We start from the raw sequence: 20,179 nt of genomic DNA, 5'->3' as shown, positions 1-20,179 counted from the left end.
AAGATGGGTGGTGACCATGGCGGCCATTTTGAAGTCGGCCATTTTGAATCCAACTTTTGTTTTTTCAATAGGAAGAGGGTCATTTGAAACATCAAACTTATTGTGAATTTCACAAGAAAAACAATGGTGTGCTTGGTTTTAACGTAACTTTATTCTTTCATGAGTTATTTACAAGTTTCTGACCACTTATAAAATGTGTTCAATGCGCTCTCCAGTGACATGCGGCGTGTGCTACGCTGTGGGCTCTTGCTGAATGAAGCTAGGACAGCCACTGATGTTTATTCATTAGACCCCTTTTACACTGGATACGCCTATAGCGGAGCGTTAAAATCCCAGTAAAATCACGGTAAAATAGCAGTGTTTTACCGTGATTTTAACGCCCGCTATAGGCGTATCAATGCAATGCACCAGTAAAGTGACGCTGATTATGTCATAACAATGTAGGATGTAGTATGTAAGGAGTTATCAGTGCAGAGCGTTATACATTGTCAGTGCTATGTGTACTATCTTTTGAAAAAATTGGAGATGAATGTATTTTAAGCCTTATGTGTGCATATTTTATTTGTGTGGAAAATTCTAATAAATACTACAATGAGCACTATGAGATTCTCTCTTTCTCTTGAGCTGAGCTGGCTGTGCATGATAAGGGTTTGACGTTCTCTATCCTTTTATATCCATTAAGTTCTTATGGGCTCCTGATAAGTGAAGAGGTCTTTAGGTAAGAAGATGTGTAGCTTTAGAGCACTGGGTGGAAAGTGGATGGGATAACTGTTTTTGCTGCAGTGAACACTAGGGCCCCGGATTCACGTAGAATCACGTATCTTTGTGCGGGCGTAACGTATCCTATTTACATTACGCCTCCGCAACTTTTACAGGCAAGTGCCGTATTCTCAAACGAAAGTTGCGGCGGCGTAGCGTGACCCCACGTAAATGACGCTTTTTACGAATGGCGCATGCACCGTCCGTGAAAGTATCCCAGTGCGCATGCTCCAAATTAACCCGCAAGAAGATGCTTTCGAAGTGAACGTAAATGACGCCCAGCCCTATTCGCGAACGACTTACGCAAACGACGTAAAATTTACAAAATTTGACGCGGGAACGACGTCCATACTTAACATTGGTACGCCGCATCTACGCCTCATATAGCAGGGGTAACTTTACGCCAGGAAAAGCCTAACGTAAACGGCATATCTGTACTGCGTCGGCCGGGCGTACGTTCGTGAATTTGCGTATCTAGCTGATTTACATATTTCTAGGAGTAAATCAGCATACACGCCCCTAGCGGCCAGCGTAAATATGCAGTTAAGATACTATGGCGTAAGAGACTTACGCTGGTCGGATCTAATACAAATCTATGCGTAACTGATTCTAAGAATCAGGCGCATAGATACAACGGCTCGGACTCAGAGTTACGACGGCGTATCTGGAGATACGCCGGCGTAACTCGTGCGAGAATCCGGGCCTAGGATTTCTGTTTTCTCTTTTGGAACCACATATATGGAGAGAAATTGGAGAGTGTAACCCTTTGTGTGATCTTTTGAGCAATTTCTGGCCTCCTGTAGTTTAAGAGGTCTTCTGTGAAATTGAACAGGTTGGAGGACAATATGAAAGGGCGCACATTTCCTGTAAACATCAGTAAAGAGCACAGGGGATTTTTGAATAACATTAATATGGAAGACAGCACTTTATGAGTGATATGTTTGCACATTTTTCACGATTTATATAATGTTTTTGTGCTTCATGGACACTTTGTGAGTTTATATGGTCACGGAATATGATTCACTGTTTATAACATTATATTTTTTTTTGTGTAATTTAAATATTAATAGGAGTGATTAGTTTATAATGCTCAATCAGCACTGCATTACATTTTGTTTAATTTTGTTTTATTTGGTGTGAAACATATTCTAGTGCTGGCAGGCTAATCACATAGTGGATATTACTTTTTCTCTTTTTCTTTTCTTTTCAAATTGCACATGCAGTTCACCGTATACTCTTTTTCACATTGCCGCATTCTGTACACTGGCCTGTACTTCCTTATTCCACATGCCTCATGTATAACACAATTGGCTTTAAATTTTCAAAATCTGAAAGAGGCTCTAATGCTTTTCAACTCTTTTCAAACAAAATAATTTTTGCTAAAACTGACACATGACACTGAGCTGATGAAGTACGATAATGTCACCAATGTACTGCTAGTCGAAACAAAGCTGAACATTAGACTTGCACTGAAAAATATGTTTATATTATAATAACTGAACACTCCAGATTTACTTAATTCCCATTATTTCTACATTTCACTGCTAAGATATCCCCATATAGTACTGATTATGACTCATTTAAAAATAGCTGCGGTTCTATAGCTGAAGAGCTAATGAGAAGCTGTCAGCCCTATGAGGAGCACACAATCATCACAAAATTATGCTACATTATGCTATCATACCTTGTCTATAGCTCAAGAACTGGTCATTTGGGAGATGACAATGATTGGTTTGCTTTTAAATACTGTACATCATTGTGATTTTCATTACAGGCAGTGCACTTCCAAACTAATCATGTACTTTTCGGTTTATGCATATAATATTGTATTCCAGACCACAATTATATAATGTGAGAAATGGTTAATGCAGAGACCTATTATTTTAAGTCTATGCTGTTAAAAACTGAGAAAGCATGTTTTTAATAAGAGAAAAGCTAAAAAGTGAAATGCTTCTTTAGAACTTCTGTTAAAAAAGATATCAATGAAGGTATTTCTGCAAACTAAACCTATTGAAAAAATACAAAACTTATTGATTTTGATTTACTAAAGTAGTAGTATGGTCATTTAGAAAAATGAATACTCACTTGTAAACAAATCATGTATTTTTAAGTTTATACTAATAATATAAATATATTATATATACTATATAATATTCCATATGAAATAATTCTGAGTGAACAAAATAGCAGCACTAAGTTCAGTGAATAAACAAAAATAAAAATGTAAAAAAATACCCCTGTGAAAGAGTGTATCATACATATACTAAAAAAATAATATGTGCGTATATATATATATATATATATATATATATATATATATATATATATATATATATATATGAACATACACATAAATATAAATGAAAATAGTTGAATACATATAATTAAATGTTCAAAAACCTTCATCCAGTGGTCAAAAAATAAGTAGTAACAAGCCAAGTCCATAAGTGATAAAATTTCAAGTGATTAAACTTTCAAGTGTCCACTTAGTCTTCATGAACAATCTTGCTTAAGACCTTCCACCACACCATAAGTGCTTAGTGACTCCACACCCTAAGGAATTGCGCTTACCAATAGGACATGCCTCGCACTCACATGCTTGGCAATACAGCAAAGTCTCCAAAGACATTAAACGACTCCACCGGTGTTCCAATACCTCAATGTTGCTCCACATGTAAAAATAAAATGGCTCCAATAGTGAAGTATATCCAAACTATTTATTAAAAACAGCACAAGAGGCCTTCACACATTGCACTCACATCTATTAAAACAAACAGAGGCACTTCAACAGTAAAAACTTGCGTAAAAAAACTTGCAGAAGAACCTTGATGTATTATGGTCTCGGCAGACACAAAGTTTAACCACTTTGATCGGCATTATGCAACTTTTAGTTTAATCTTCTTGACAGAATATGCGTTGTTGCTTATTACAGGGAGAGTATATGATTATCTCCATATGTTCAGTATGCATATGATATGTATATGAGTATATGCTTTCTCTTTTTCTTTTTTCCAATCCACATATGTTTTTAGTTATTTTTATTTTGCTTCCAGGTGATGCAATTTTATTGTTTGTAAGGTATATTGTTATATTAATGCACTTTATCTGATATGCAGGTTAGGCCGTAAAGGTTTCAAGTATTGTGTATTAACAAATATACAATGCTCATGTTCCCTATGATCACTGCAAGCGGGGTCATACCTAATGTTTTATGGTCGTGGAGACACGGAGTATGTATAGACACATTACGTTGTACGTCTGGGTTCACAAACGTATTCAGTGTGGTCGTGGGAACGCGGAGCACATACAGATGCAATGCGATACACGTTCGGGTTAACGTATGGATGGGGTATTAAACTGTGAAACCAATCCCATTGAAGAAGTCCTGAGAGACGAAACTGGTCTGGGAATGGTTACACAGCGTTCCATTACGTTCGGACCACCGACCACTGAGTGTGCAGTGCTTTGAAGTGAAGAAGAGAACAAACAGAGCGGGGGTGAGACTTATGGTTAAACTTTGTGTCTGCCGAGACCATAATACATCAAGGTTCTTCCACAAGTTTTTCCGCAAGTTTGTCTCTGGTTTTGGGGCCCGCTGCCGAGTTTACTGTTGAAGTGCCTCTGTTTGTTTTAATATATGTGAGTGCAATGTTTGAAGGCCTCTTGTGCTGTTTTTAATAAATAGTTTTGATATACTTCACTATTGGAGCCATTTTATTTTTACATGTTGAGCAACATTGAGGTATTGGAACCCTGGTGGAGTCGTTTAATGCCTTTGGAGACTTTGCTGTATTGCCAAGCATGTGAGTGCGAGGCATGTCCTATTGGTAAGTGCAATTCCTTAGGGTGTGGAGTCACTGAGCACTTATGGTGTGGTGGAAGGTCTTAAGCAAGATTGTTCAAGAAGACTGAGGCCTCGTACACACGGCCGAGGAACTCGACGTGCCAAACACATCGAGTTCCTCGGCCAGTTCAGCACTGAAGCCGCCGAGGAGCTCGGCGGGACGAGAGCTCCCATAGAACAACGAGGAAATAGAGAACATGTTCTCTATTTCCTCGCCGAGCTCCTCGTCGGCTTCCTCGGCCGAAAGTGTACACACGGCCAGTTTCCTCGGCAGAATTCAGCGAGAACTCGGTCGGAAGCTGATTCTGCCGAGGAAACTGGTCGTGTGTACGGGGCCTAAGTGGACACTTGAAAGTTCAATCACTTGAAATGTAATCACTTATGGACTTGGCTTGTTACTACTTATTTTTTGACCACTGGATGAACGTTTTTGAACATTCAACTATTTTAGTTTATATTTATGTGTATGTTCATATATATATATATATATATATATATATATATATATATATATATATATATATATATATATATGTATACACACATTTTTTTTAAGTATATGTATGATACACTCTTTCACAGGGGTATTTTTTTACATATTTATTTTTGTTCATTCACTGAACTTAGCGCTGCTACTTTGTTTATTCCTTATTTCACCATTTATTATTGCTTATATAATGTTCCAGACAACTGTGAGAACAGTTTTCATTTAGAGAGTTTTTTTTATTTACAATAAATATTTTATTTGGAGTTTACATACTGTAAGTAAAATATAAAAAAAAAAAAAAAACATACAATATAGGAACAATTATAGGTAAAGACAAACAATTTTGGTTTCAATGTATTTTTTACAAAAACAATATGCCTATGCCTAATTATTAACACGGTCTTCTAGATATAGAGGAATTCTATAACAATTCAAGACAAGAAAATAGAAGTTAGAGAAAGAGTGGATGTCTCTAACTGAGCATTGAGAAATCTATACTACTGTAAAAATCAATCAAGAGACTCATTAATTTAAGTCTATACAGTACTGTGAAAGTTGATGCAAACCATAACGGAAAAACATTTAGTTTGCGAAAGCACTGTTTATTGAACAACTGTCATGTTATTAGCTTTTAGAAATATTGTTTAACTTTTTTTTAACAGATATAATCTTTGCATATACTGTATTCATATGTCATATAGAAAAAAAGCTTTAAAAATGAACCCTTGAATACTACAGAATCACACTCTCTAGAGAGGGAGCAGTGAGTGAACAACATCTGTCGGTTTGGCCTCTGGAGGTAGGTTGTCTCTCAGAGGTTCTGTTATTGTTGAGGTGATATAAGCTACAGTATCACTTGTCTGACATGGCCCTACAGCACTGTTTACACCTCTGTGTTTTGTGTGCAGTACATTAAATAATCCTGCTTCTTGCATATTTGATGTGCTTTCATGACAACACATGTTGCATAGTGTAATATGGTAACATGCCTAAAACGAATGTAGGTGGGCCTAAACCACAACACATCTAAAACAGATTTGAACCAGCCCTCAAGCCCTCAACCCTCGTAACACACAATCAGTTTTCCTCCGATTGGAAAACTGTGGAGGCCTCGTACACACGACCAAGAAACTTGACGGGCGAAACACATCGTTTTGCTCGTCGAGTTCCTTGTGAAGCCGTCGAGAAACTTGACAAGCCAATTTTCTCCATTCCCGTCAAGGAAATAGAGAACATGCTTTCTTTTTGGCTCGTCGAGTTTCTCGACAGTTTCCTCGACGAAAATGTACACACGACCGGTTTCCTCAGCAAAAAAATATCTCCCAGCAAGTTTCTTGCTGGTTTTTGCCGAGAAACTCGGTCGTGTGTACAAGGCCTGAGGAGAGCTTTTGGCTGGGTATGTATGCTCCTCGCAGATTTTCCTGAAAACTGCCCAAAATCCGCAAAAGAGAACCAGTTCTCTTTTTTCTTGCTGGGAAATCCGGCTGATTTTTGTGGGAAAAACTGCGATGGAGCATACACACGGCCGGGATCCCCGGCCAAAGCTCCACCGCAGTTTTCCTGTCAGGAAAACCGTCCGTGTGTAGGGGGAAAAGACTGACCGAGTCGGTTCTTGGCTTAGCCAGCAGTAAAAAGTCCGCTGGGAAACCCGATCATGTGTACGAGGCATTAGGCTCATTACATTTCTCATTAGTATTAGTTGATGGATTTAATACTTTAAGCAGCAGACCTAGAACAAGTATGCACACAGTTTTTGGCTTGTTCCAGGTCAGTGACCTAAAGTATTGAAGGAGAGGGTTAGTATAACAGCCAAAAATATTATCATTTTTAGGAAGAGGTCAGAAATAGCAGCCCTTATATTTCCTACCAGACATGTAAATTAAAAACTCTAGGCAAACAGCTAAATATTTACATAGCTGTGCCCCACAGCATAGCCAGCTTAGCAGTTTTTTTTCTATGCAACACTTTCACCCACAGTTCCCCTCCAAATGCTTACCTTGTGGCTTGACAGTAAATGAAAGAAGCAACACACTGATTAGTTGAGTTTATTGCTGTGTCCCTCTATTCTTTTCTGATATCAGCATGTTCCTTGGACTGCAGCACATTTTATTAGCTATGTGTGTTGCTATGGCCTCCCCCTCTATAATCTCTGTACAGATTGTGTTTATACCAAGCTAAATTCAGGCCATAAACACTGCTTGCATTAAAAAAATGCATATATTGATATATAAATGTTTATAGAACTGGATCAATATATATCTTTTACGGCTGATAAATTATAAACTATTACAAACCTATACAAAAACAAACGCTTGTAACAGTTTTTCTGTATTAATTACCAGCAGGCTCCAGATTTGGGTATAATCTAATAGCTGTGTTTGCTTTAATATGTTCTACCAAACTGAGCTAGAATACACATGCAGATTAGAAAATTAGAATGCAATCCAAAGGTTTGATGTTATTGGTCATTTTACAGCAGGTTTCAAGATATTGCATTGAAACATTTATTACAGTACATACCTAGAATAGCCAACACCATCCCATCCTTCAGAACTTCCATGGAACCTGAGCACACTAAATAAATTGCCTGCAATGCATCTCCCTGCGAAGTAGGTACTCTCCAGGAGCACAGAAAGAAGTTTTGATATGAAGAGACAGAGACCTGAGGCAACCCACGGCTAGCATTCTCAAAAAGGATAGTTGTAGAATCTCCTTGTTCAAGTACATGGTTATATCCGAACGTAACTCATCTGGAAACTCTTTCAGGAGCTGTCAATTTCAGACATGGAATTAATGCAGCTTAGAAAAATGTATCATTTCAGGCTTAGCATGATATCAAGCTTTCAACCATTTAGAGATGTAACAAATCTCTCCTACGGATTTTCTAACTTGGATACTTGTGTCATTTAAAAAATAAATAATCCTGCAGCTACTGTTGTAATGAAAATCTAAATAGATTTCTGAATGCAGACAAGTTATGGCAATCAGAATAGCTAGAAATGTTACTGAAAAGAGAACAGACAATACAGACACTTGGACAACATTTTGCAGCATGCAAGAAATGTTTTAGTTTTAAAGAAGAACTTTGGTTACTCTACCACATTGTAATATTATTTTAAACTGAATGAAGCTTATAATGAGACAGAAAAGGATTTAGTTGTGTTGTCATCTACAGCCTAGAATTTGCTAAATGTATCATTGCGACCAGCAAAGTTAGGCCTGGTAAATTCTGAACAAAGAAAGATATAAAGAATTATGCAACCAACCATGTATACATATTTTTTGCAAAATATTTTTTTTTTAAATGTGGTTAATCCTGTCCAGATTATGCATCCATTGCAGGTTAACAGGGGGTTATATGTTTTGTAAAATATTGATCTGGTTACACTTTGACATTCCAGTATACCATTACATAATTAGCACTATGATGTTCATGTTGTATATAGTGATTCAAGCATCTTCAAAATAATGGGGTACTGTTGCTTTAAGGCAGGGCTGTCCAAACTTTTTTCAAAGAGGGCCAGATTTGATGAAGTAAACATGCTCGAGGGCCGACTATTTTGCCTGACATTCTTTGAACGATGTAAATTTGGTCTAAGTGTGTTTGTTCCGAGCACTAATACATGGCCTCCAACAGAATTCTCTTGCCTTTGAGACTGTGTGTGGTGAAGAGAATAGCTGGGCGTGTTATTTTGGATATACTGTATATATTTCTTTTGTGGCCCCAATGAATCCCAGAGCGCTGCTCAGGACCAAAGATGTGCTTGGGCGTGTTATTTGGATATACCGTTATTTATCGGCGTTAACACGGCACAGGCTTACCATTGCCATGAATTTCCGCCTCACATGTGGCCATGAATTCCGTCCCATCCACATGCTGCCACATGCAAAATGCAGCATCACATGTGCCATAAATGCAGCCTCACATGTGCCAGAAATGCAGCCTCACATGTGCCATAAATACAGCCTTGGAGGGGGGCGGGACGAGTGCCGACAGATTACAAACAGGAGAATCTCTTGTTTACTCTGTGGCCTCTTTAATACAAAGTCCCTCCTCCTATGATAGACAGAACAGTCATCCAATGGCATCCCTGGAGACATGCCTGCTTTAAGGTGTCCCCACACATGAGCTGTTGACACCGTTTGCGTGTTCCCTTTTCTTCCCTTTCTTGGTGGGCATGTGATCATCTAGGTTGGGGCGTGTCACCCAAGTGCCTTTTGAGACCTCCCCTCCCCTGCACTTGTTGCGGCTTGGGCTTCTTGGCCCTTTGACCATGATCTTTGCACGCATGCCACTGTGGGGGATCAGACCCGGAGACATAACACGCTGACAGTGGTCGGCGTGTGCTATGATCACCGGGTTGGGAACTATTTAAGCAGGCTCTAGCCAGCTTATTACTGTGGTGGATGTTTGCCAGGGGGGACATGATAATCAATTGACACCCAGGTAAGCTGTGGTTCAAGTACAATCTTCTGTTTTACCCATTATGGGTCCATTGGTTGATGTTTACTACTGTTGGACAGTGAGCCAGTATTACAACAGACCTTTCTCCATCTATCCTAGCCAGATTGAGACCTATTCATTTTAGATCTCTAGGTCAATGTGCAGCAGTCTCTGTTGAAGTCACACAAGCTGTTTCCATCCATCTTTTTTCACCTGAATTGTATGTCGAGGTAGTGCACCTTCCTGTGTGCCCTTGCAGCCCTACTTCCCCCTGGCTTTGTAAGGTTATTTTAGGTTAGCCATATTTATAAACATTTATTGGGCTATTGCATTCATTTTCACCCCCTCCCCTCACCCCCTCTCCCTTCCCTTCGCCTTTTTCTTTCCCCCCCATATTTTCTCCTTTTTCCCTCTCGCCTCCCTCTTCTCCCTGTCTCTCTTTCCCCCTACCCCCCCTTTTCCATTCCCTTATTTTATTCCTTTTCTCCCCCTCCTTAAATCCTCCCCCACTTTTCTGTCCCTTGATCACCTTTCTTTCACCCACTGTATGTATATTACCCTTCCTTTCCCTTATTCCTCTTCCCTCCCCTTCCTTTTCCCTGTTTCTCCCTCTCAGTGTGCTCCCCTTTCTTTCTTATTCTCCCCTCTATCACATGGTTATAAGCCCCTTTCCTTGATATACATACAGTATCGCACAAAAGTGAGTACACCCCTCACATTTTTTTAATATTTTTTTATATCTTTTCATGTGACAACATTGAAGAAATTACACATTGCTTCAATGTAAAGTAGTGAGTGTACAGCTTGTATAACAGTGTAAATTTGCTGTCCCCTCAAATAACTCACCACACAGCCATTAATGTCTAAACCGCTGGCAACAAAAATAAGTTTGCCCCTAAGTGAAAATGTCCAAATTGGGCCAAATTAGCCATTTTCTGTCCCCAGTGTCATGTGACTCGTTTATGTTTCAAGGTCTCAGGTGTGAATGGGGAGCAGGTGTCTTAAATTTGGTGTTATTGCTCTCACTCTCTCATACTGGTCACTGGAAGTTCAACATGGCCCCTCAAGGGAAAGAACTCTCTGAGGAACTGAAAAAAAGAATTGTTGCTCTACATGAGATGGCTCGTAGGCTATAAGAAGATTGCCAAGACCCTGAAACTGAGCTGCAGCACGGTGGCCCAAGACCATAAAGCAGTTTAATAGGACAGGTTCCACTGAGAACAGGCCTCACCATAATTGACCAAAGAAGTTGATTACACATACTCAGTGTCATATCCAGAGGTTGTCTTTGGGAAATAGACATATGAGTGCTGTCAGCATTGCGCAGAGGTTGAAGGTGTGGGCTCAGCCTGTCAGTGCTCAGACCATATCGCCACACACTGCATCAAATTGGTCTGCATGGCTTTCGCCCCAGAAGGAAGCCTCTTCTAAAGATGATGCACAAGAGAGCCTGCAAAAGTTTGCTGAAGACAAGCGGACTAAGACTTAGATTACTGGAACCATGTCCTGTGGTCTGATGAGACCAAGAAAACTTAATTGGTTCAGATGGTGGTGTCAAGCGTGTGTGGCGGGCAACCAGATGAGGAGTACCAATACAAGTGTGTCTTGCCTACAGTCAAGCATGGTGTTGGGAGTGTCATGGTCAGGGGCTGCATGAGTATGGCAGCACTGTGGGAGCTACAGATCATTGAGGGAAAGCCATGAATGCCAACATGTACTGTGACATACTGAAGCAGAGCATGATCCCCTCCCATTCGGAGACTGGGCCACAGGGCAGTATTCTAACATGATAATGACCCCAAACACACTGCCAAGATGACCACTGCCTTGCTAAAGAAGCTGAGGCTAAAGGTGATGGACTGGCCAAGTATGTCTCCAGACCTAAACCCTATTGAGCATCTGTGGGGCATCCTCAAATGGAAGGTGGAGGAGCGCAAGGTCTAACATCCACCAGCTCTGTGATGTCACCATGGAGGAGTGGAAGAGGACTTCAGTGGCAACCTGTGAAGCTTTGGTGACCTCCATGCCCAAGAGAGTTAAGGCAGTGCTGGAAAATAATGATGGCCACACAAAATATTGACACTTTTGGCCCATTCACTACTTTACATTGTAGAAAAGTATAATTTCTTCAGTGAAGATATGATAAAATATTACAAATACTTTTGTGAGATACTGTATATTTGTAATTTTTATATTTTTTATAGTTGTTACTCAGCATCAACTCATCCACCCACATATGTCTCCTATGTTTGCCATAAGGGAGCGTTGGCAGTTTGGCAGCTTGGCATTGTCATGTGTGTTGGTAATGGTAAGCATCAGTGCTTTTCTTTTCCCACAATTATCAGCCTTGCATATTATGCCGCATTATATATTTTTTTGGGGATATTATGTATATTTTTGTTACTTTAATTTCAAACTCACTGAGGACCCACTATATCTCCTGTCTCAATCTTGAAGTGTACCAAGTACTAGTGAAACACATGTATTGGAAAGATTGTATTTTATTATTTATTTTTTTGTGTGAAATTGGAATTGATGCTCATATTTGTATCTGGATACGCTGTATTTATCTCTTTGTATAAATAAAAACTTAAATGTTATCCCATGTGTATTTCATCACAATTTGGTTAAAGTGAATGTGCGGCAGCGATCAGTTCAGACTGGCATTGCTACCCACACTAATAGGCATCTGCAGGTACTTGCTTGTCACTCACTACACCATAGCTATCAAGTGGCCGGTTACCCCCAAATCCTGGTATAACTTTGGCACAAAAATATCTACCTGTCATTCCATACCAAGAATATGGTCTTCCCTCCCCCTTGCTTGCTACTAACCATTGAGGTTGCTTATCACATAGGCTTATCTGCAAAATGCTGCAGGACATGGATAATGTGAAAAGCTCACAGGCAACTTATCAGATATCAGTTTTACTATGAATGGGTATCTATAATTTGCACACAATTCTTTTGCTCTATTAAGTAAGCTACATAAAGGCCACTTACTACAAAGGTATTTGAAACATAAACTGTCCAAAATAGCAATTTGCATTTAATCAGATGTAAGAATACATAATCAGTATACTATATGCCCCAGTATTGTCCCTAAATGTGACTCCATAATATAAAAGACAAGTCAGAATAATGTGGATAGCCTCCTCACATGTTGATGCCCGAAGTAGTTGATTTACTAAAGGCAAAAAAGGCTGTTTACTTTGCAAGAAAATTTGCACTTTGCAAAGGAAATTTTCTCTTAGCTTAGAGGTCATAGTAAACATTCTTATTGCTTGTATGGGAATCCCCAAAGGTAATATACTTACCAGATGGTAACAGGTTAACAGCATATGTTTTACTGGTTCTCAGCAAGTGAGGCTGGATCCGTGGGTGGATGTTGGATGGCTGTTAATAGCACACTCTGCATACCTCCATCTTTAGAGGACGCAATCTGACGAAAGCAATGAGGAAATGCGTCAGGGCGTGACCACTCAGCAACCCACACCGTTGATCAGCTGTAATATCTTACCCGGGAACACCGCTTCAGCGGTGAGAAGATGGAGGTATGCACAGTGTGCTATTGACAGCCATCCACCCACGGATCCAACCTCACCTGCTGAGAACAACCAGTAAAACATATGCTGTTAACCTGTTACCATCTGGTAAGTGTATTACCTTTGGGGGATTCCCAGACAAGCAATAAGGATATTATTTTGATCTGCAAAGATTTGGGTTTTTCAACAACTTTTTTTAAAGTAGACTATCAGTTATCCTACACCCTGCTTTATTTATTGACACAAGTGGGACTGTAATATCTATATATGAACTTCCTAAGTGCTACTAATGTTTTGAAAATTTATTTATTTTAACATATTTTTGATGCAGTTTTATTTTACTATAGTAGCAGCTTCTTTTTATATCATTATTATTATAATTATTATTTATGTATGTCCGTATTTCATCCAAAAATCGATGGATGAAATACGGATATACTGTCTGTGTGTATGAAAGGGCCCTAAGGTTAAATTCCCTTGCAAAGTGCACATCCTATTTGCCTTTAGTAAATCAGTCTCACACTGGAGCACAATCTAAGTGCCTCTTCGTAAAAAGTGCAATATAGATTATTGTATAATTTTAAGGACAGTTCGATTGAGCACGGATCTTCTAAGAAAGGATGGAGTAGAAAATGGGAGATGTAGCAGTTTATCATTGCAGGTACAAGGGCAATTGTGACAGGCTAACATGCCTGATCAGCTGTTCCCCCAAAAAGGCTTACTGCCGCCCCATTCAAAGTTCAGCTGGCCAAAGACATGAGCTTGTCATCAGCTTCGGGACAAATTATGTGGAACACACAACTGTCATCTTTTGTCTATGGGTACATTATGATAGGCAGTGTTCAAATACAAAGCACTGCAAAGGTCTAACGCCTCACTCTTCAAACACCATTAGTCATACCAAGGGAATATGATGTAGCACAATAAGGACAGTAAGTTGACATTGGTTATGCTTTTATCTACTGATTTTTTAAAACTCTAAATGAAATGTGCTCTTGAATACACTTGAAGAAAAGTTATGGACTGATAGATGCAAGCATTTAATTTGTATTGCACATTCTTGCTCTACTAGTTATGGTTTCCATGAAACATCTTGGCATCACCACTAAATAATTTATTTATAAAGCATTTTTTTTAAAACAGTTCCTGCTAAAAACCTGTTCTAATTTCGCTAATGAAGAATATAAATGGTACATTACCTCATGAGAATCTATCCCATTATTGACTGACCAATTGGTTTGGAAATATTCAAGCATTCTCTGCTTCAGTTGCTGTGGAAGGTGGTGTACCCGTATAAAATCCTTCAGATCCTTGGTTCTTGTGTGATATAGTGACCATCTGGAGTACAATCGCTGGATTATAGCTGTCACGTTACCAAAAACCAAGGCATGCATCAAGGCTAAATGAATAGGAAAATATTGTTAGATTTCAAATTATTGGGGAGTATGGAGTCAACAAATGTTAAAGTTTTTTTTAATTTTCAGAGTACATTAATGCTTTACGTTAAAATGGCACCATAAACTTTCCAATAATAGCATTCACTATTTTTTGCAGATGCCTAGAATGTGTGCACATCACTCCACAGCTATATTGTCCCTATTATAAGTCATATATGAAATGAAAGCAAACGCAACCTCAGATACACATTCAAGGGTGTGTACAAACTTATGCTTGAAATGTGCTTCACAGTGCACCAAAGAATGGTAGCTCAAGCCCTGTACACATGGGCCAGAATCTCGTCAGGAAAAAAAACGTTGTTTTTCCTGACGAGATTCTTGGCAAGATTCTCTTGCTGCCCGAGTGTACAGACACTCCATTCAAAAGAACCACAGTTCTTTTAAATGGCAAGAACGCGGTGACGTCATTGCATACGACGAGCATGTGCTCATCACATTCGATGCCGTCGCCGCCATCTTGCTGCACCCTACCTATGCGTCAAAGTAATTTTGAGCATGCTCGGGTTTCCACGGCGACAGGTAAGTATACACACTATTGGGTTTCTCGTCAGGAAAACACTGCTGAGAATCACGATGAGAAAATAGAGAGCAGGTTCTCTATTTTTCTCGTCAAGATTTTAGGCAGTTTTCTTGAGGAGAAACCTGAAAGCCTCGTACACACGCTCGGTTTACTCAGCAGGAAAGCTCTGCCAGCAGTTTTCTTGCTGGTTCTTGCCGAGTAAACCGAGCGTGTGTGTGAGGCTTCAGGCTTGAAGCAGGTAGATACAGTTCAGAAGGAAGTAAACTGCAGGTTAAAAGGGGGTCAATTTTAGGTTACAATATCAGAAAAGCCTGTAATTATGTCTCTGTTCTGTAAATAATTGGATTCTTAGGGAATTAATAACACTATAAAGACCTGTGTAAACACTTTTTTTTTTGGACCAGATACTTTTGGCATTCTCAGTCTATAGAAATTTAAAGCGCTATTAAACCTAAAAACAAAAATGTAATATATTGCAGCTTACCAATTCTTTAATGTGGTGTCTGCATTAGTTTAAGACATTTATTTCACCTGGTGATCCAGCCAGTAACACACTTCCTATCCTAGGTTGTCTGCATTCTGGATGAAGTAGTAAAGCAGGCACATGGGGAGAGGATCATGTTAAACTAGCACAATTAGATGGACTTAACTAACAAATTGAAACTGAACACCAGCTAGACAATCATAAGCAAATACAGCAAACAGTTTATTTCCCTTTTGGGATAAAGGTTTTGCATGAATAAAAAAATCTGACCATTGTGAGCACCACTGTCAATGTTAAATGGTTTGTCTCAACTCCGAATCCACCGAATCAAATCAACAACTGGTTGTCCACTTTCCCCCTTTTTTAAAACTAATTAAATGTATATTTTGTATACTCTGTATTTATGAATAAAGCATTTTTGTAAATTTTGTAAACAAAGAAATTGTGCTTTCTCATCACTATCATTTTGCAACCAAAACGCACCGCAAACTATCCCCTCTCTTTTCTTAATTGAAAAAACTTTATCAACCTTCTAACTACTTTGTCTGGACAGCTTGGTCTGTTTAAGGAAGTTGAAACAAGGCCGACTTACTGACTGGATCATCAGGTGAATATAAAGGAAAGAGCCTAAAAAGAAAATGAATGCAACCATCACATCTAAGAATTAGTATGCTACAATTTAACACATTTTTCTTTTTGCGTTTAATACCACTTCGACCTCCCTTTGCACTGCATGTGCTTGTATGCACTGCTCCATTGGAAACTGAAGATGATTGGCTACCATGCACAGCTGCACCAGATGTTGCACTTTTCAGTTTTAGTAAATCAACTCCACAGTTTTGGAGCAAAAAATAATAAGATAATCAGCTTATTCCAGTAGGCAGATACACAGGCTTTCCCCCAGATCCTGTATGTGGTCCTTGAGGAAGGATTGGAGTTGGACAGCTTTTGAACAGAAGAGAAATAGATTAGGATGCCTATGCTTGTATTGTTACTTGAATTGAATTGTGTATACAGGTAAATGTTGACTGATGTGCCTTGCAGTGCTCTACAAATGTTTACATAATTCATAATAAACAATGGGGGTTATTTACGAAGGGCAAATCCACTTTGCACTATAAGCGCAAACTACAACTGCAAAGTGCACTTGGAAGTGCAGGCGCTGTAAATCTGAGCGTTAGATCTGAAATGAAGGGAAGCGCTGCTGATTTTATTATCCAATCATGTGCAAGCTAAAATGCTGTTTTTTATTTTACATGTCCCCCTCGGATCTACAGCGACTGAACTTCCAAGTGAACGTTCAGTGCAATTTCAAGTGCACTTGTAGTTTGCACTTGAAGTGCAAAGTGGATTTGCCTTTAGTAAATAACCCCCAATGACTCACTGAAAATGAGAAAAAGTGACAAATGTAAAATATTTTAAGACAAAGATGTCATTAACAGCACGTTCGTATTTACAGTAGGTACAGAAAAGAATTGCCACCTTTAAAATAATCACATTTTGATGCTTTCCAGATTGAAATGTAGACAGACAGAGTTTTTGTTTTATCCAGCTGTATTTACTCAGTGCAACTTATAACACCCAAGTGAAAGATATAACACAAACATGTCTGAAAAAAAATCAAATACAGAATCGCTGAGTTGAAAAAAGGATCACCCCCTCCAAAAAATAACTAGTAAACTCAATTAGGTATAGCTATACACATTGTCAATGGCACACAAAGCCATTTCACTTTCAACTGTGATCAGCTGTGGCCATTTTGATTAGCTCAGCATTAAAAGAGCTTTCCTGGAGCACTTCAGTCCCTGATAGTGCAAGTCAAGGGTTGTACCGATACCACTTTTTTTAAGACTGAGTACAAGCATTTATTTTTTACAATTTTATTTTTTTATAATGTTTTTTACAATTTATATATTTTCCTTTTTCTAATCCACCCTGTTTTGTAAACACAGTTTACAATGCTTAGTTATGAATGGAAAGGGAAGGAACTGGTAAATTACAGATTTAACAGCTCCTTCCTCTGCTCTCCATTCTGACAGATCAGGGGCAGGGGGGCTGGAGGAGGACACGGAGGGGAAGAGAGAGGAGGACATAGAAGGGGATAAAGTTGTGGACAGATAATAGTCAGGAGATGGATACACAAAAATTTCAGAGGCTTTATCAATGCCTAGAAGCACAGTGAAGTCTGTTATTAAGAAGTAGAAGATATTTAGTACAACACAGACCCTCCCTGGATCAAGACATCGCTCTAAACTGGATAAAAGGGGCAGGAGGAAAGTGGTCACAAAAGCTACCAAGAAGCCTATAGCAACTCTGAAGCAGTTGCAGGAAGGTATGACAAAGAGTTGCATTGTGTGCATGTGACAACAATATCACAAATTCTCCACAAATGTGGATTGTATGAGAGGGTTGCAAGAAAAAATCCACTCCTCAAAAAAGGCCACATGCAGTCCTGATTGAGCTTTACCAAAATACACCTTGAAGATTCTGAGGCCTTGGTCAGTTGAGACTAAAATGTAATTATTTGGCCTCAACACTAAACGATATGTGAAATCCAATACAGCTCACCATCCAAATAACACCATACCTATAGTAAAGCATTAGGGCTGTAATATCATGTTATGGGGGTGGTTCTCTGCAGGAGGGACTCGTTGTCCTTGTCAGGATAGAAGGAAGAATGGATGGGGAAAAATACCAGCAAATTCTTGAGGAAAATCTGCTGCCCTCTGCCAGAAATGTGTCAATGGGAAGGAGGTTTACATTCCAACATGACAAAAATGACCACACAGTGGTTGAAGGAGAACAATGTGAATGTCCTTGCATCTATCCATCAAATGTAACTGAACATGAGCAGTTTTGCAAAGAAGAGTGGGAAAATATTGCAAAACGTAGATGTACAAAGTTAATAGAGACATATCCCAACAAACTAAAGGCTGTATTTAAAGTATAGGTGGTATAACAAAATACCGACTCAAGGGGGTGATCCTTTATCCAACTTAGTGATTCTGTTTTTGATTTTTTGTTGGTGTTATATCGTCATGTTGGTGTTATATCTTTCACTTAGATCTGATAAGTTGCACTGAGTAAACTGCCTGTCTTCATTCCAGGCTGCAAAGCAACTAATTAAAACATGTGTACTTTTTTTGGGCAGTTCTCAAAAAAGGAGCTGATTGGTTTACTTATTTTTTTTTAGATTTCTTTAAAGATTAGTGTGGGGCAGGAATAGACTTCATTGCCTTTTTCTTATTGCCTTCTGTGTCACAATTGGAAAAATGTGTTCTCACTTCCTGTTGGGGCAGAAAGTAATGGGATCCCTCTCAAGTTGGGATAGAGACTGCAACAAAAATATGTTCTTTTCAGAAATATGGGGAAGGCTAGAAACTGTATCAGGCTTTTACTAGCATACTGTGACATTCTACTACAGTGGGCACTATTCCCTTTTTTTCCCGCTCAGGCTATCAATGGGACAGGGCAAGAGATACAATGTTCCATTGAGGTTAGACAGCAATACAAATATGATATATATATATATATATATATATATATATATATATATATATATATATATATATATATATATATATATATATATATATATATGAATCTATGCAAAACTAAAACAATGGCAGGAGCTGAGCTTCACCACGGCTTCACGGCTGGACCACCCTGTTTAAAAATGATATAGCATACATAATTGCTACAAAAGCTATTTTATTATTTAAAGTTAGTAGACTTTAGCTTTCCCTTTCTATATGCAGCAAGCTATCAATAACCCTTTCACTGCCATGCCCTGTGATCCATTTTTACACTTAGGTGTTTCCCACTCATTCACACTGTTTACACAGTTTACTATGCTTTAGTTATAAACGGGGCCAGTAAATGACACATTTACTGGCCCCTTCCCCACTCTTGATCCTAACTGCATCCTTCACAGCATCTGGCAGGAGATGAGATGGGGGGAGCCTGAGACAAGGTGGGTCAGGAGAGGGCACAGAGGCCCGGAGAGCAGTGCCAGATTTAGCCTGTCTGGTGTGGGTGTGCAGAATTTTTTTTTGATGTGGGCAGAGGATGCAAGGTAGCCGGGCAAGGTCAATCGGTCTGTAGGGCTGTGTGCAGTGGGTTAGCAGGGCAGAGGATAGGGTCAGCAGTTTCCAGGGCAGTGTGCAGAGGCCATTAGTTTGTAGTACAGCATAAAAGGGGAAATCAGGGTAGTGTACAAGGGTTAGCAAGGCAGAGGATGAGGGATCAGCAGGGGATCCCGACAGGGGAAGTGGAGCCATGGATGTTCAACCTAGCTGCCTGGATCCTGGCAGCATATCCGAGGCTATCCACCACTACTCTTGATGTGCAGATCATAATGCCCATGCGTCCGGTCTAGCTGGCGCTGCTCTTCGAGGACACACAAACCCACACGAGCATGACACAGGAGAAGAGCGTGAGGACGTCACATAGTTGTCATTACAATGCATTTTAGAGGCATGGCCTTGACATGAGGAAGGAGGCCATGCCTCCAAAATGTGTTGTCATGGCTACTGTATGACGTCCTCATCATTCCCCCCCTCCCCTGTATCCTGCTTGTGTGGGTTTGTGTGTCCCCGAAGAGCAGCGCCGGCTGGACCGGGCCCTTGCGCATTAGGAT

General features: G+C 39.4%; 1 protein-coding gene across 1 annotated transcript in view; it reads right to left on the bottom strand.

The window, feature by feature from the left end:
* KCNH8 (potassium voltage-gated channel subfamily H member 8) overlaps positions 1–20,179 on the bottom strand; it is a 580,442-nt gene that overhangs the window by 103,984 nt on the left and 456,279 nt on the right. Inside the window, 3 exon segments of the mRNA XM_040352973.1 lie at positions 7,611–7,697; positions 7,700–7,859; positions 14,279–14,478. Of these exon segments, the coding sequence (XP_040208907.1) occupies positions 7,611–7,697; positions 7,700–7,859; positions 14,279–14,478 (447 nt within the window).

Source organism: Rana temporaria, chromosome 5 (genome assembly GCF_905171775.1).
Source record: "Rana temporaria chromosome 5, aRanTem1.1, whole genome shotgun sequence".
Taxonomy (NCBI): domain Eukaryota; kingdom Metazoa; phylum Chordata; class Amphibia; order Anura; family Ranidae; genus Rana; species Rana temporaria.
Note: the sequence above shows the minus strand (reverse complement) of the source record. Positions and strands in the feature narration are given on the sequence as shown.